A 19,109-nucleotide genomic window follows, 5' to 3' on the forward strand; every position below is an offset into this window, starting at 1 on the left:
GGACAGCCCTGTTCCAAATATACCAATTAAAAATAGTTAAATTAAGAGATCTCAATTAATATATAAAAATTGATAATAATTTATCATATCGGGCCACAACGAATTACATCAACAGTGTGTAACTATCTGGAAAATCTGTGACCTGAACTACTTCCTGAAAGTCAAGTCATGATGGTCGAGGACCGACTAGGACTCATTAAATATGAATGTTTCCGAAAATACAAGCACTTACTATATCTGTAACACAAATCTCCTAACTTACTAAAATTATGTCATGCCAAGTAGATTAGATGTTCATGATTATGGAGATTGATTATATCATAAGATATATGATCCCTGGTTGACATGTTGGATCAATTATGTGAGTGTTGCAAAAAGGGCTCTTATTCACCAAACATATCCCAATGTGTAATAAAATCAGTATCTTTTTTAAACAACAAAATTTTGATCATTACAAAAATTATAAACTCTCAATTTATAAGAGGCAAATTGCAGTTACATAATATCGTAGCAGTACCGTTTTGATTTTAGATAATGCCTACGCCCACTTTATTAAAGTTGAAACCACAATATTACAAAAATACGGTTTCCTCAAAACCTTAAAATAAGCTAATTTGGTTCTGTTGCAACCATATATAAAATAGAAGTTACTAATAATTAATTATCATACAATTTACCTCTCAACTAACAAATGTCGAATTTTTTAAATCAAAACGAAATTTTTAACTCATGCTTTTAATTACTAAATATTTTAATGTACGCAAACTTTGAACAAAAAGATTAATTAAAGTTACAACAAAACAATAATGTTGAAAAACATGAATATTACAAAATCCATTATAGTAAATGGTTATGAACTTTTCACTGACAGAAAGATTGCTGGTTTGAATCCAAACAAAGCACCTGCTCTCTACTATATTCCGGTATATACAATACCAATTCATATATAATAAGTATTTCTTGAAACTACCTTCGAATCATAGCTGCTCGTTGTAATATTGAACTTTGCCTTTGAAAATTTTGTCTTCGTTGACGTGGATTCATTGGCCTCTTTTGTGGAATGTTAGGCGTGTAGGAACTTTGGCTTCTTTCGTAAGGTCTTGGTTGTATTCCAGCAATCTAAAACAGATTATAAAAATTGAGATTTAACTAGAAAAAACACATACGGTACCGATAATTTTATTATTTGGACATTACTAAATATGTGTTGTTCTTAAGGTGGTTGACAGTCTGCTCTCGCTGTAAAAAACTCATTTTCTGATTTTTAGTACTTAAAGAAAGAAGAAGTGACTAAAACATTAGTACTTTTCACAATTTCACTGAAGATCAACAGGAGTTTTTCTGCTGATGCTGGTTTCATAATTTACAGGCACATCTTCATATCACATTCAAATTGTACTAATATTCCATATGACATTTGGTACAATTCTTTTAACATTTTTTTCTGGAATTTTGCTGATATCATGTTGGTAATTTAAGTCATTTGACCTCTGCGTCCCTATTTGAGCATTGCTCATGGCGATTTCACAGTAAGCGATTTGCAATGACTAATAAACCACTCATTTGGCATGTAAACTGCTGAAATGAACACTTTCTCAAATGACACCTAAATACAAACTGGGGGTGTGGCATGCTTTAGACATCCAAATAAAATGTACTGTTACCCTTGGTATTGTTGATTCTTGAGAAGGTATTGAAGTTTCAGGAGCTTCTGGAAGAGTTATTGAGACTGGATTTAATGCGGAACGTTTAGGAATTTCAAGCTGAAAGCAAAAGAGAAAAGATGTTGATAGTTCATGCATGACAATATATTAGATTGTATGTTATATATGAGAGATCATAACTATGTTAATTATAACAATACAAACAAATATTACGCAATCAAGAGAAATTCTGAAAGTTATTATTGACGAATTTTCATCTTGTATATTACTACAAATATACTTATATAGACATAGTATATCAAAGATTTTCATCAATAAAAAAGCAAAGAATCAAATTCATTTACAATAACAATGACGAGAAACAGCATTATGAAAATATCCAAAATACACTTTGAAACGAATAGAACGGATATTCAAAAGTATTCTTCACACCCGTGAAAGTAATTTATTAAGATTTTGGCGATATCAAAAATAAATAAAAAAAGTTATTGAACCAGCCTATTTATGTTCATTTAATAGTAAATAAAAGTAATCACATAAGAGAAGTAATTTCATAGAATGTTTAAAAGATATAAACATAAAAAAGTTTTGAGACAATTTATTCCATGCAAACAAGACCTCAAGGAAAAGTAACTTGAAAGCATTTTAGTCTGAATAGTAAAGTAAGATATAAGTTAATAATCAAAAACAAGGTTAATAATTGCCAATCATTGATGAGGCACAGAATAATTAAAATTACACAATTTGCCTAATGTACAAAAACATTTTATTAATCTAATTCCTATGATTGAATGATTGAATCTAATTCCTATGTTGAAATTAACAAACTGAAACATATGTCATTTGATAGAAGAAATAAAATCAATGTGGATGAAGCAAATCTCATTCAGAAACAAGATGTTTACAATATTTTTATTTTTAAATAAGCCTTTCACTAATAACATCATTGAATTTCATTTAATCTGATTACTTTAATCAATCCTAATTTCATTAGAGATAATTCTTTAAGATTGTTTTGTTCATAGAAACGGATTACATCCACTTGGCATAGAGACCAATGAATGACTATAAATGGCAATCTAATTTAATAATAATTAATTTGAAGAATTTTAAATATTCGATATAAACAGGGATGTAATGGGTGTGAAATTTTGTGTGTGGTACATTGTTTATTATCATATTAATTAATACTGTATATAAATTCATAACAAATGGAATATGAATTATTTGCGCGGATAAAAACTATTTTTTTATGTAACCAAAGTATTGTGTCGACTGTCGACATGAGATGCTTATTATAAGTTTCTAAGAGAAATAAACACATGCAATAAAGTCGATGCCAAATCGGCGTAGTTCGAATCCGTAATACCTTTAAATTATAAATATTTCTGGAACCTCTTCTTTCAAATGATCCAACACTTGATCTAGATGATTTCTTAGCCGTAACTGGCTCATGTGGAGGTTGCGAATCATCTTGAATAAAAATAAAATTTGTGTGAATGAATGTTAATTTCTATAGCAGAATTGATCGACTGATTTTCGTCACATATTATAGCTACAATAAGGGCTGGGGAGCCGTGAGGTTTTGATGTAACTAGGAACAAAGCTCACCAAAATAGATGGGACTGGATCTAGAAGAAAAATTAGTGGCTCCAGCTTCTATCTAATAATTTTTTCACATTGAGGGATTTCTAACACCTCATAGAAATATTAAAATCTATCTTTTCCCGCTCAGAAATTTTGAAGTTGAAATTGGGTATATATAATTTTAATTTTTGCATTTCAAATTTGAAACCATCATGAAATCGCCATTTTCGAGTCCCATTTTCACAAAACTGAATTTGAGCTGAAGCTTCAAAGTAGTGAACATGTCAATAAACCTCAATGGCTATAGAGCTGGAGCCAAAGTCAGACTCAAAAATAGAAAATGAGGTTCTGACTTCTCAAGTCATAGTCACAGTTTAAATATACCGTGACCCTAGAGCTGGGTACAGAGCTATTGCTATTCTCACCAGCTCTGGTTACAATATTCTGTGGTTTGCATTCATCTCTACTAATGTACCATGATGAGGCAAGCTATTTTTGTCTTCTATTTTTATATTCGCTCAAGTGTTTTCCAAAATCGGAACAGCATTATTTCACATACATTTTAAATATGGTTTTCTGAAAATTCTTGCGAATTAAACGTCGTAACTGCTTGAATAATGCCAAACAAAAATGTGAAAAAAAACCCAAATTTTCCTTTTTTTTTGAAAATAGAAGCGTGAACACAATATCTTTAACGGCGAGGGACATACCTGCTTTGATTTGAAATAAACATGTGTTTCAAGAATTTCTTTCTGAATTATACAGACTTTTTTTAATTACATTAAAATTTCACATCACATTTTTGTTTGGGGTTATTTGAGCAGTTACGGCATTTACTTCACAAGACCCAACTTATGATACTAGAACTTGCGGGGCAGGTAGTTTCGTATCTAACGTACTTCTAGTGCGAGCGTGACATAAAAAAATTTTCATGTGTCAATCCTAACCACCACCTTATCATGCCATCAAAAAATTATGTCAATACGACGTCACAGTGACGTAATAGCATAGACCCCTTCAAACTATACGAACTGTCATCCAAGACGCGCAGACGAGCGACCGAAATCGAGCAACTATTTCTCTCGTTTTCTCATCGCAACGATCCCGATATGACAGAGATCACTGTCGTTGGTCAGTTATTTTTCGTCGGCGGCGATGCCATTTTGGGCGATCGTACATATAATTGGGAAGCTCTATGACGTGTTTGTGATGTCGTACTGACATAATTTTTGGATGTGGTAGTCAGGTGAGTGTAAGGATTGACGTGCAGACATGTCAGAAAATTGTTATGCTACGCCCACTAGAAGTACGTTAGGTACCGTACAAAACTACACGAGACCCGAACTTGCAATGTCTGAATGTTGGCCAGTACAGCAATATCTGAATACTGGAATACAGAAATATGGCAGACATGCCTTATTCATTCACTGATAAACGATGGAAGGTGGGTAATGTTGGTTATGTCGAAGTGTCAAATAAGCTTAGAACAGCAGAAAAACAATATAACGTTAATCACCTTCGTTTTCTGGAGCAGCTTTCTCCTTTTCAGCAACTTCCTCCTCTTCATTTTCTATTTCCTTATCAGAATCCATTTTTGAAATATTGCGCTACCTGTGGTTAAGCACACCACAATCCAGATTGCGTCAGATCAACGTTTCGACTTGAAACATTACAACATAATCCAAATAGGTTGATGAACTATTTATACCAGAAATCAGTTATACAATATCGCAGAAACGCAACGCGGGACAGAAAAAACAAAAATACTATGTCTATTACATTGCGAAGTCGCTTATATACTGTGAATCTGATCCCATGCGCAAGAAATGTTCTCTTTAATATAAGTTTTTTTCAAATTTCGAAGAAATGAAATCCCGAACATCCAACTAAAATCCTTAACAATATCGAATAAACACTATCACTCAAACTGTTCATCAGACTGTTTTTTGATAAATGTTTATTAACAGTTATGTTACTGTTACGCCTGGGATTCCGAACAATGCCGATCTTGAAATCTTGGGTATTCGACATTTCGAAGCATTAGTTCAGCGCATTCCCCTTCACCCAATCATTGAATCTACTCGCAGTTTTGTTTTATTTTTTTTTCAGGTTACTTTAAAGCGATTAAATGAAGTAAAACACATAGGGAAAAAATCAAACAAAGACTCCGATATCCTGTGAAATAACAATCTTATTCCTATATCCTTGTCTGAAATTAATACCCAAGAATGAAAAACCTCACTTACACCCTTTGTAACCAATTTATTTTCATATCCTACTTACTTAATTTTAGTAATTTTACTGTTACCGGTAACTTTAATTACTTATTACAATCTGGACTATAATTTGGCAATAATAGGCTCTAATTTGGGGAATGAAATGGTCTCGCCCACCTCTTCATGCAATTCTGGCAACTTTGGTTGGGCAACTTGGCATTTGACTCCAACTATAATCAGCTTGGCAATATGTTTCCAATAGAATCTTCCTTTTATATTTTAATTAACGATTAGAAGATCGATCAATTTGGCAATGGCAACCATTACAAAATTATCAATATGTTGTAAAAAATAATTTTTTTTTTTTCTAGTCTTTATTTTTATTTTTTTTTTGTTTTCTGTATAGTATACCCTAAATTTATCGTGTTTATTCTTACTTAAATAACTTCTCAGTGGTTGGGTGTGTGTGTGTGTGTGGCTGGTGGGTGCATGTGAGCTTGTGTGAAATAACTTAATAATTTTAGGTGAGTAAACACGTACCACTTCCTCTTGGCAAAACCTTCCATCTTATATTTTGTACGTTATAAACCTTATCTAAGGGTTCGTTTGCTCCCCTGATTTCATAATCAGTTTTCATTTATTTGTTTTTATCTGTCAAATGTATTGTTATGCTGATTATGGAGTCGAAATAAACTTATACTTATACTTATTATTACCATTCCCACAGTCCGGGACTTCTGTTCCCGGAATTACAAAAAAGCAGTGCCCGCTTTTATCAAATATTTTTTTCGGCTGTTATCTGCTTCTGGAGTCTAAATGAATTTGATTTCAATCTACTTCTTTTTACTTAATTGTATGGTGTCTAGCGTGTATAATATAATTATAATAAGGATGGAAACTTTCCACGTAATAATTTTGAATTCCAATATAATTTCATCTATCAAACCGAAATATAACAATGCACGGCGAATGGGAAAGCGAACAAAAAGATGTATAGCCAAGACAAGTTTATTCCTATATCAGTAAAAGTTAATCGCACGCAAATTGAGAGGAAACAAGAGAGCTATGCTCAAATATATGGACACGTAGAGTCACAGAATTTTGATGACGTCATAGCGAAAAAAAAAAGTAATAGCCTTCTGGAGAAAATTTTTATCTTTAAAAACCACTGAAAATTTCAAAGCAATTGGTCCAGTATTCGGAGAGAAAAGCGACTTTTTAAAAACGTGTCGAAGAACAAGAACAACAACAACAACAACATAATATTGAAACGATCATTATGTCCACTACGTGTCCAAAAACCAAGCTCACAGCGTTACTGAAAATGAGAAGCGGCGGGGGAAACAGATGTGTTGAAAGCGTTATTGGACGGAATATTATACTATTGCGCAAAGAGACAAGACGCATCCGATAGTTGAGCAACACACATATGATAGTTCCAGACTAACGCATTCCATACAGGCAGGCACGCGCTTTGAACCAACACAGCATGTGGATGGATGCATGAGAATGGTGAAGAATCTGAAAAGTGAACAAAACCTAAAAATAAGTTTATAACGTAGGCCTATTAAACGCGTTCACTCACCGAGGAAAGAAAGAAAACAAATCACAACAAACATAAACAAACAAACATGAATATAAACGTATAAATAATATAAATAGCAGGTAGGCCTACATCAGAATGGTCATTTTAGTGTTGATTTTCATAATTTCGAGTAAGCAAGATTGTATGCACAGCCCTACACCAACGTCATTCTGCGTAGTCGCAATCCAACGAAACCATCCCCTTGAGGTTGTATTTTTTCAGATGAAGCCAGATTGAGAAAACGCATGAATTTCCCTCACCACGAAGGAGAGCGCGGCTCTAATTACTCTAAAATCTTATTAGATGGGTACCGTCCCCGGAAGAGCATAGCACACGCGATATTCCGGATGAATGTCTGCTCCCAACCGACGTTGCAACCGACACAGCATTTCTCTGCCTAGTTAGCGGTAGCAAGTGTGACAAAACCTGTTAATTAAATAATATTTTAATCACGACAGCACCTATCAGTAGCTGTTGCGCAAAATAATCGTGTGGGTATGGTAGACCGTATTCAGGTGCCACAGACAGAACCATGCCTAGGAAAGGCACCTAGGATAGCCCACGCGATATTCCGGATGAATGTCTGCTCCCAACCGACGTTGCAACCGACACAGCATTTCTCTGCCTAGTTAGCGGTAGCAAGTGTGACAAAACCTGTTAATTAAATAATATTTTAATCACGACAGCACCTATCAGTAGCTGTTGCGCAAAATAATCGTGTGGGTATGGTAGACCGTATTCAGGTGCCACAGACAGAACCATGCCTAGGAAAGGCACCTAGGATAGCCCAGGCAGTAAAGAATACTGACTAAGAGCAATAAAAGGACCTAGTAAACATAAATTAAATGATACCCAGCGACCATGGTCGGCTGAAGGTAGGGAACAATTAGACACCGACAGAACCCGATGTTAGGAAAAGAGAGAGAAAGGGAGACACTGACTGAATGAGAGAGAACAGCGAAAGCTACAGACGGACCGAGTAAAGAGAAATTATTAGATGATACTCACCCACCCGATTAGAGATAGATACATAGTCAATTAGACACAGACAGAACCGAGTTTGGGAATAGAGAGAGAAGGGACGGGGAAGATAGAAGTTAATAGAAAAAACTGACTTACTGAGAAAGAACGAAAGCTACAGGTGGTCACACCATGGTCGACTAAAGTTGCAAAACCAGAGGTTAGGAAAGGAGAGAAAAGGAAGGTCCGGGGTAGGGTTAGTTCGGATACCTATAATTTTCACTATCCGGATAACGGATATATCCGGGTATTCCGTATTTTAAATATACGGTTAACCGGATAGTTACTGCTGATTTTAGAGAAACGATTTCGCAGGATTTTCGCGGTGAATTGAACGAATACCACCACACAGTTCTGTTGTAAATACTCACATATGTATTATTTTTCTTGAATATGAATTATTGTGCATTTTAATATTGCATGTGTCAATAAATAATAATTTAAGCTCAGTAGTCGTACCGATGTACGCGGAATAATGAAATGAAACATTTTTTGAAAATATTGTGTCCTAATTTTTTTTCCCCCAACTGCTAAGTTATTTTCCCTATTCAAATAATATGTAAAGATTTATATTATTTCTACTTTATTGTAAAGTTTTTTAAAAGTTTCTTTTTGTGTCTAGAGCCTCTTTTCTTTAAATTTTGACTCGTACTAAATTTTAGTGTCGCAGACTCACAATGATCATTTCTGATCATCCGCACCTTCCTATCAATTGCAATGAAATTTAATATTGTCATGTATAGTATTTTGTTTTCTATAATATTTGGTGATTTCTTGCACGACGAAATAAACTTTGTTAATATATACCACAAGAGCATACACATAAATGAAATCATGAACACAAAAAATCGTGCATTTCGAACATTTTATTTCGGTGAGAGAAGTATCCAAAAAATAAAATATAGGGGGAACAAATTCCGTGAAGTGTATAGAAAAATATAAGTCATTTGAACAAAAATTTTAATAACAAAGCAAATCGATGATTATGAAAAAACCGAAGTGGTCAGAAATTTCTTCTAATTTGAAAACTTCACTTATTTAACATGTCACTGTAAATATTATCACGTTTGTACTAATTAGGCCACAACTTTAAATCTATTTCCATTCGAATACCTTTTGAACTAAATTAACAGAGCCAAAACAATGCTGCGCCAGTTTTTGAACAACTTTACTTACCACCCTGAATGAGTAAACGAAAAACATGACACGATATAGAGTCTGTCACATTAAACTTTTCTGAAATATTATAGACCATTTTGCAAACAAATTTGTTTGTGAAAGTTCCATGAAAACCATAAATGTAATAACAGCCTTTCCTCCTCATTTTGAAATTTTCGAAAACGTCACTAATAAAGGCGGTCGAATTTTACAGGGTAATTGTGTTATCATCGCCGATCGTTTTCTTCCGCATCGCGTTATTATTTGGGGAATTAACATCGGCATTATGCCAGTTTTAATTTGAAAAAAAGATACATCCCGTGAAAAGTTACCCTTGTTGTAAATTCAGTAAATACGATTATTACGAAATTTTGGCGATTCAACAGCGCCTAAAATAGAGTCTTGTTTTATCTATCACTGGCTCATAAATCAAGAGTCGTGGTATTTTCGTTAGCATTCAATTCCTTATTGTCAGTCAAAAATGTGTATTTCAGATCTACTCTCTTAACGATAGATAGATACGACGATAGATAACATACTGCGGCCATTTCAGTTCCGGGCGAAATAAAACAATTATCGGCGTTATATACCGACGAAACTGAACCCGACTTTTCTCCCGAAAATGTTGATATATAACTATAAGCTAATTAATATCTGCATTTATTGTACTAAATAAATTATACTCATTGGAATTGCAATAATAGCTCAAATTTGATGAATTTTCAAGATAGCAAAAATAGGAAATTGGATTTGTTCGTGCAGCTTACCATTTATTTTCATATCTAGAGTAGAAATGCTTTTATTTTAAGGTAAGTCGGGCTCTTCTATACCGCAAATACGCAATAATCACATTTTTCTGCGTGTTTTGTGATGTAATACTATAGTCAAGTTCACTCCAGCATTACACGGATGACTAAAATATGCGGAGTGGTGTGGATATAAGTGAATATTATATGCTCTGAGAGATGTCATTGGCCACTCAACAAAAAATATTAAAATCACTAATGCGCATATGCATTATTCATACTGCTCTATTATCCGGTTAACCGTTACAATAATATCCGGTTATCAGATAGCAAAATACCTCTTGGTTAATCGGTTATCCGGTTAACCGCTATCCGGATAATCCAACCCTAGTCCGGGGGTTAGAAAGATGTCAATAGAAACAAGAGAGCTGTGCTCAAATATATAGACGAAGCGAATTACGTTCGCTTCTCAGCTGTCCTCGCGCAATTGCCACAAAGTGCCGCTATTTTTTTTATTCTGATCACATTTTCGAACTCAAAAAACGAATCTCCTAAAGTTCACAGAAATTTCTGAAATAAATAAAAGAAATAGTCTTCTGGCAAAAAAATCAATCTTCAACTACTGAACTTTTCAAAGCAATTGGTCCAGTATTCGAAGAAAAAAGCGATTTCATCTCCACGAAAGAAAAGAATAATAACAAGAACAACAACATAATATTAAAACGATCGTTATGTACACTGACGTGTCCAACAACAACATAATATTGAAACGATCGTTATGTACACTGACGTGTCCAAAAACATAGACTGGGTGATGAAGGCATAAAAGAACCGAAATGGTTTGAAAATGATACAGAATATAAGAACCGAAGATGTAGATAGAATAAAAACTGACTGACTGGGGGAGAACGGAAAGCTACAGATGGAAGATGTTATTAAAAAAAACACTGAATGTGAGAAAAGGCATAAAAAACCTGAAGAAATTATAATGTTAAAAAAATAAAAGAACCGAAAAAATTAAAATGATACAGAACAACAGCAAAGTGTGATTAGGGTTAAGTGCTCTAGAAAAGGCATGGAGAGAAAAGAGAGGGCCTGTTAGTAGAAAAAACACAGACTGAGTGAGAAAAGGCATAAAATAACCGAAAAAATTAAAATGAACAACAGAAAAGGGAAAATTAATTGCTCGAGAAAGGGCATAAAAATATTACGGGAGAATAATGAATGGGTGGTCGACAGAACCTCCAGTGTCTTTAAGAACGTCGTCAACGAGACCCAAAGACCAGCTTCTTGTCCCCTTTGTCGTTTCTTTTGCCATATATTAAATTATTACTTATCGATCTTTAGATCGGTAAGTATGTTGATAGGTATTTGTCTGTCTGTTAGATGCACGCGATATCTCACGAAGGCGTGGTTGAATCTGCTCCAAATTTTGCATGTGCATTCATCATAGCTCGGACCAGAAGCCTATTGATTTTGGATGAATTATGTCGTATGATTAGCGAGTTAATAATTAATTAGTGATGGAAAACAAGGTGTCACTATGGAGTAAGAGCGCTGTTTTGGGGATCCCCTAACTTTCGATCGATAAGTCTTCGGTCTCTGACCGATATTCTCGTTTTCTGTTTATTCAAATTTATCTAGTGTTGACTTCGTTTGTGATAATAAAATCTCTCTCTCTATCTACGTGTTGGTTAAATTTAAACTGCATCGTTATTTAAAAAACTGAGATATACAGTACAATATATGTAATTTTTCCACTTGTCGTAAAAGTCTACAATAGGCTCAATTGTGTACTATACCTATTGTTTTCTTTCATGGTAAAGTGATATTGAGTAAAGCTGAAAGACATTTTACGGTTGAGTTGTCACACGAACACAATACGGACGAATTTTCTTCATGTATGTGTTTCAATACAGAGAAGAACTATACGATTTGCTTCTGACATCAGGGGGCCTTCCGTGCCCAAAATTAGAAAGTGGCGACGTTGTAAAAAATAGTGTTGCGGAGAGAAGTGGTACATTTTTGAAATTGTGAATATTTAAAAGATTGCTTCAACATAAAAGGAAAACGACAAAGTAGACATTGCCGTTCATATTTCCAAATTATTTCACTGATAGAACAGCTCGGATATCAGGCGATCACAATTATGGAAGGTTTGTATGAAATAGTGCAGTTTTTGAAAAAGTTTGCTTGTTCAATGCATTTTGTATTGGTTAACGCTCCATAACTAAACTAAGATTTCAATGTTTCTGTGAATATCAATTTAACTCTCGTTGTCCCGGTGTGTTTAAGCTTCTGCTTTCAAACCCTTAGGCCTATTTTTAAGAGATGATGCCAGTTTTGGACTGTTAAAGGGGAAACATTCAATTACCATGGTAAAATGATATATTTGAATATATCGATTTTAAGTGAACGAATGCAAAAGATTCCACTCAACTAAGTATGTGACTAGTCCAGCATCGTCCAGCCTATCGTATTAACATGCCAGTTGTGGGTGGTATGCGTAATATTATGTGTATTTAAACGCTAGAACGGCGATCTGAGCAAACATTCAATCTCTTATTATGCGGAGAATTGACACTACCCTAATATTTGCAAAAAACACAACGATATATGTTGTCGGTTAGTGTGCACTATGACTAAAGCATGACATTAGATGCCACTTGTAAAGAATTGTACGCAAAAACAAAATTTGTGAAAGTTTGATACAAGACTTTTGAACCACCAAGGACAAAGCTAGTACATTCACAACACATACGTATATATAAATATTGGGGCTGGGAATTTCATGGAAAACACTTTAACCGGTTAACCGCAGCGTGACGTATTAGTTTGTTGCGTCACAATGGTTACAAAGACATTTCGCGTGATCTTATCGCGGTGTCGCTCTATATTATCCCCGAATCCAGGGGTCGGTCGCTTCGCTACCCGCGAGGGGAAATGTAAAGAAATGTGTTTAGTAAGGTAAAAAGTAGGTGTTTGTTCTGATTTTGTTGGAAGACCCTGGTCGTTGCGCCGGACGAATGGCGGCATTCGTCCGGCGCGGTGCCCCCGACCTTTTTAGTCCATTAAATAGTTTAAATACCAGGTTAGAAACCGATCACCCTCAATGGAAATCAAGTTTTATTAATTTTAGGGCCCGTGATCACTCAACCGTGACGAATTTTTTTTGACATAAATTAGACCTCAATTAACTTGTATGACCCAGATATGGCCTCTCTACCTATTACCATTCTCGAGATATAACGTAAAATCACTGCAGCATGACTGAAGAGTTGGAGGAAAAAAATTCCTTTTAAAATGGATTCAAATAATTTTTCCAAATATGCCCATGCTTTCACTTTCTCAATATGTCCTTTCAGAGGCCTGCAATAAGCCAAAATCACTAAAGCGTGACTGGGGAGTAAGAGAACAAAAATTTCTTCAAAAAAATGTTAAACTAATTTTTCCAACCATACCTATCTATTTCATTTCTCAATAGCTCCATTTTTAAGTGCGCAACCTTCTTACGCCACTGGAGGGCTATTGGGAGGGGGAAACACCGATTTTTCAGTAAAGAAAATTTCAAATATTTATACTCTTTGAGAATTAGGCAAATCTTGGCCCAAAATCCCATTCACATGCCTCAGAATTGCCTAAAAACAATAGAACCTAAGTGGGCGTGGCTTTGCACGAGTTCTCTCACCACAGAGGGCGTGGGGGCACAGCCCCCACCGCCAAAAAGACTTGGAAAAATTCCTAATACTCGGGCAAACGCTTTCCGGCCCCGGAAACTTAGCTAAACAGCCTCTAAACCCCTAAATCACTCTCGCGTGACTTGATTGACAGCTGATTGACCAATGAACAGCCTCGGGCCACAAAAACCCCGTTTTGACCCCTTTCCTCTGGCCCGATCGTTTCCAAAAATTTTCTGCGTCATGCGGACAGGGATACCTGACTAACGTGCTAATCACCTACCTCATCTGCCCTACCCTACATAGTGGAAATGCTCATCAGTCGGTCTCCCACGCATAGAATTTTAACTTCCACCTCACGTGCAACGTTTTCTGATTTAGACTGTGCATTCGCACTTTCAGTGCGACAGGTTGCGAGACCATAGATAGTTCCCTGGTCGCTCTACTACAGGAGATGTGCAGCGTGGTTCAGACATAAGGAAGTATTTTAGTAAAGGCCATTTCCGATATTAAATGTCACTTATGGGACAAATATTTAGTGTTGGATGGGAAAATCTACTCATCATAAATAAACACAACATCAACTGCTCACTTGTTGGATGACATTGAATAATTATACGATTTTGCAATAAAATCGTGAACAATATATTTCGACCAAAAACCGATTCTGAATTTATCATTGTCAAACTTTCATAATCAGCAATCTTGGTACTTAATTAGTTTTCACATTTATTGGGTCCTTATCAATACAGTTAGTGATATTCTTTTGAATTAAACGCCACGTGATACAAATTTGCGATGACGTAATCATTTTTGAAGTAATTGTACATTATAAAGATGGTTAGTACCTGAGATGCCAGTTAACGGTTAAAATAAATCGTAACCGTTAACCATCTAAAATAAGTTAACCGGTTAACCATTCCCAGCCCTAATAAATATATATATACGTATATCACTGATCTATCATAGAGACTATAGACGAGGGAAAACAGCGTATAAAAGTTTTGCTCTTTTTTTAATCTCAAACCCGAACGACTGATATCACCAGCAATCGGAATCATTCAGTCAGTTTTGCCAATATCTTAAAATAGATAAAAAATTTCATACGTTCTATTCGACTAATATCTTGATGAAATTAATTTATCCGTTCCAGGTGCAAATTTTTTTGTGTGTTTCAGATCCAGAGAATGAAGTAATCGACGAAAAGGAGTATTCATTGGCATCTGAGCTCAGAGACCTGTGTAGTGATTTCCGAAAAGAGTCAGCCAGCAAATTAGCACAATGTGCCGACGTTCTTCTTAAGCTCGGTGAAATATATTTGAAGAAGGTTGACCACACGTCCGGAATATTACAAAAATTAACCTATATTCGATGCAGCACGCTGTTAAACGGAGCAAAAGTTAGATTCAAACTGAAAAACATGGAAGAGGAGGCCGTTGCAACTGAAGACCTTTTGCAAAGAATGGGAATAAAAGTTCTTCAATCTGCATGCGCTCATAAAACGAAGGATTTGGTCAAAATCTCTAATAAATTATTCAAAAGAATAAAAAAGTTTCGAATGATGTATAGCAGTAAAGTGCGACGTATCCCTCATTTACCCGAAGTTGGAGATGAATTTTTCAAAAGTATGAAAGTGTTTTATGTAAAAGAACTATTGCAAGAGGTAACAGATGAATACAAGTCAATAATGAAAACAATTTCAGAGAAGTGTCTGATTATACTCGGTGAAAGTCCCTGTGACTTTGCCGCCGTAGGACTGGGTTCTCTTGCCCGTGGAGAAATCACTCCGTACTCGGATTTTGAACATGTTTTGGTTTTGGAAGACGGCGTAGAATGCCGTAAGGATTATAAAGACATAAAAGAATATTTTCGTTGGTATTCAGTTCTCTTTCAGTTAATAATGATAAATTTTGGAGAAACATTCATTCGGAGCGTTGGTATAAAAAGTTTGAACGATTTATATTCGAATGACCCGGAAAAGAACTGGTTTTATGACATATTCACCCCGTGTGGCATTTCCTTTGATGGCATGGCGCCACATGCTTGCGGCAATCCCTTAGGAAGGCAGTACCAAACGGAGAAATGTCGCCACATCCTTGAACTTATAAAGCCTTCGAGTGAGATGGCAAAACTCGTGAATTCAACCGAGGATTTGAACAACGGTTACTACATCAGTGAACTTATATCAAGGCCTTGTTTTGTGAATGGCAGTCAGCTGGTTTATGACCAATTTCAGTCTTTTGTTTGGAAAGAATTGGAGGAAGTCCAAAGATATAAAGATGTTGGAAAGCTAATATCGTCCAACGTTCTTGCACAAGTGAGGAATAACCAAGACTATTTCCAGAAAGATAAAATTTTAAACGTTAAAACAGACGTATATCGGCCAATCACCGTCATTCTTTCTTGTCATGCTCGAGTGCATAGCATACGAGATTTTTCGTCATTCCGAATTATTGAGGATTTATTCCAAACAGGGGTTCTTTCAGCGAAGGCCTATGTGGAATACAGATTTGCTCTAACAATAGCTTGTGAAGCTCGGATGAAAGTATATGTAAAATATGCAAATCAGAGACATAAAATAGCGATGAAAACTTTACTTGAAATCATTGGTAAACCGAGCTTTATTGAATTTTATGAGAACATGCTCTTGATTCGACATGATTATCATTTATGTTCTGAGCTGAACCTATCTAAACTAGGAGCTTCCCTTATAAACTCTTACCGTTCCGAGGGCTTTGAATATTTTGGCGAAAAATTTGAGATGGCAGAGGCGAGAGGTTTGGCGAATGCCGGCTTGTACTTCGAAGCAATACAGATCTGTCCCGTGATTCCTATGGAAGAATGGAAAATGTATGCACTATTTTGCGAAGTCTGTGCCGAAGTTTGTAAAGACGCTCTAGCTGACGAGGCGATGCTAAAAATCTGCATTGAAAGCGCCGGAAGAATAAATCTAGGTGACTCTTCGATACCTCTCGAAGTAAGGACCATCGTTTGTCGTTTTAGAGGCTTAGCAGAGGGATTACTTGGATTGCGCTCTAATTTGAACAGTACAATAAGGCGATTCGCTCGTGTTTTCGTCCCAATGACATTAGGAGGAGCAAAACATTTTCTTAGCCTTTTGATGTACATGAACAATTTTTTTGGTGTGAAATTTGACAGCGAATCAACATTGTTTAGTGACCTCCATGACTTGATCCAAACATGGGAAGTTTCCAACAATAAAGCGGAAGAAATATGCAAGACAGTAACATTGGCAAAACTAATGCGAGTTTTTGACAAGCCCTCTGAGGCCATTAAGCTAGCTGTTTCAGCAAGGAGGAAATTAAGAGATTATGCTAGCAATTTTTCTGAAGAATTCGTAATGGGACAGTTACATGTTCTGATATGGATCATTGACAGGCTTCGGCGAGATGCTGCGACCGCCAAAGAGCTGACAAACTTAGTCGACATTACCGAGATTGCCGATATGTGGACTGCTCTTGGTCACATGTCCGAGAACGAAAACAAACGAGTTGAAATAATCCCGTGTAACAAGATATGGTGCCTCAATGAGCTCGGTCGAAACGAGGAAGCATTGGCAAAGTGCGACGAATACTTAGCCGATGAAAATTTAGGTAAAGATGCAAAAGTTGGACTTTTGAATCTAAAAGGTAATACGTACATACTATTAAGCGACAAGGAACAACGAAACAAACGTTACGACAATGCCTCAAAACAAATAGAACGGGCAATTCGACTATACAAAAACATGGACCACGAAGAAATGAATGAAAATTGTCAAATTGGATATGCGTTGGCGGCATCCAAATTCTTCGATGTCTCCCTTGGTGAGGGCTTGGAAACTCTCGCAAACGCGCGAGCTATTTTGGAGAATCTGCCTGACCAAACTAGGTTATCATTTTTCAAAACATACCATGCTGAGTATAAAGTGAAGTGGCAAGATCTGTATAAGCAAGAAACGAACGAAAATTGCATTACATTATTACATTGTATTTTGGGTTTATGGCGCTTTACTATTGCTAGAAATATAGTAGTGATCGGTAAAATGACTAAAGGCGATGAGATATTGGATAGCCATGTAATGATTGAACGATATTCAAATCAATTGCGACTCTTAGAAAAGCATGGAGATCCTAAAATGAAAAATGTGGCAACTGTGTTTTTAAATTTTTTATTAATGAGCGCCGCGTCTGGAATGGACGAAGTTTATCTTGGGTTTGCTTGGATCAGACAAAAACCTGACGTTTTGCGCGAATTTCGACAAGTTAGGAATGATATTGAACGCAAGGTTTGGGTAGATTTGTTCGATAAATCAAAACAAAATCTTTCACTTTTTCGTAGGTTATTTCTGTTGGCAATTCTACGAGCAAGTGTTGACCAAAACAAGGACGACTTGGCCAGCGTAAAGATTAATCATATACCAATCTCAATTTCTTATCCATTCCTTGTTTCAAAAGATGGAAAGTGCATGAATGATAATGATAAAATATTATCTTGATTTATATCTGACTGTTTTACAAAATGCCTTGTGAAAATTAATCGAATGTTTTTGCTTAATAGAATTAAACTGCTGCGTGGGTTTTATTCTGGAAAGACGTTTTATTCGGGTTTAGCTCCACCAAAAAGATTGCAAACCACTTGTCTAATGCAACTATATGCACTTGAGAAACTGGATGCAAGATGCTTGTGGTGAAACTTAAATTGTGTTTTGGGATTTAGTTAGTGCGCATAGGATCATATTCCATGTGTGGGTCTAAAGAAGTGTACATCGGAGCTGCTATAAATAACGCCAAACAAAAATGTGATGTATAAATACTGCCGAAATTTTTTTTTTGTCATATAAAAGTCACGTGCGGAACGCTATGGGTATCCTGTTTGCCATGGGACATACCTGCTTGATGATTACGTGAGTTTTATTTTAGCTATACGTGTCTGTCAAGAATTTCCTTCTACGCCAGACAGATGTTTTTTAAATCATAAAAATCTCACATCACATTTCTATTTGGAATTTTAAAGGTGGATTATCACGGAAATTTTTTTTCGATGAATTTGATTCTATATATTTTTAGGAAATGGTGACGCTTACAATTTACATAAAGTCGACTAAGTTTTCTATCTAAGAATTTTTAAAACCCATCCAACGAAAATCGACCGATATTGATATTAAAGATATTGCCCGTATTGGTATGTATTTGAACCACTGTAGCGTTTGCCAAATATGCACGGCGCAACAACGGTTTAAAATAAGTAAACAGAACGCAAAAACCGCCTTTGACCTGAAGCAAAATTACGCCGCCGAGTTCTCACGTACTATGTCATCATCGAGACATACTAATTTGCCTTCGATTTCGGCAGGGTTGACTTTTAAATATTTGAGTCTCGCAAACGAAGTCCACTTTATGCAAGCGGTGAACGCCAAAAATCCTAAAAAATTATATAGAATCAAATTTGCCAAG

At 35.7% G+C, this 19,109-nt stretch overlaps 2 protein-coding genes across 3 annotated transcripts in view; one reads left to right on the forward strand and one right to left on the reverse strand.

The window, feature by feature from the left end:
* Positions 1-5,022, reverse strand: part of LOC120344302 (inactive rhomboid protein 1-like) — a 29,993-nt gene extending 24,971 nt beyond the window's left edge. The window contains exons 1-4 of one of the 2 annotated variants that reach the window (XM_039413443.2): positions 4,768-5,022; positions 3,034-3,137; positions 1,665-1,763; positions 971-1,119 (exon numbers count right to left, since the gene is read on the reverse strand). In XM_039413443.2, the coding sequence (XP_039269377.1) occupies positions 971-1,119; positions 1,665-1,763; positions 3,034-3,137; positions 4,768-4,843 (428 nt within the window). In that variant the 5' untranslated portion in view covers positions 4,844-5,022. The remainder of the gene's footprint in view (positions 1-970; positions 1,120-1,664; positions 1,764-3,033; positions 3,138-4,767) is intronic. The other variant, XM_078112586.1, reaches the window with a different exon arrangement.
* A 6,784-nt stretch (positions 5,023-11,806) lies between these two features.
* LOC120344594 (uncharacterized) lies at positions 11,807-18,244 on the forward strand. Its single transcript, XM_039413890.2, has 2 exons — positions 11,807-12,132; positions 14,832-18,244. The coding sequence occupies exons 1-2, from the start codon at positions 12,126-12,128 to the stop codon at positions 18,149-18,151; spliced, it is 3,327 nt and encodes a 1,108-aa protein (XP_039269824.2). The 5' UTR covers positions 11,807-12,125; the 3' UTR covers positions 18,152-18,244.
* Positions 18,245-19,109: the final 865 nt, after the last annotated feature.

Source organism: Styela clava, chromosome 5 (genome assembly GCF_964204865.1).
Source record: "Styela clava chromosome 5, kaStyClav1.hap1.2, whole genome shotgun sequence".
Lineage (NCBI taxonomy): Eukaryota > Metazoa > Chordata > Ascidiacea > Stolidobranchia > Styelidae > Styela > Styela clava.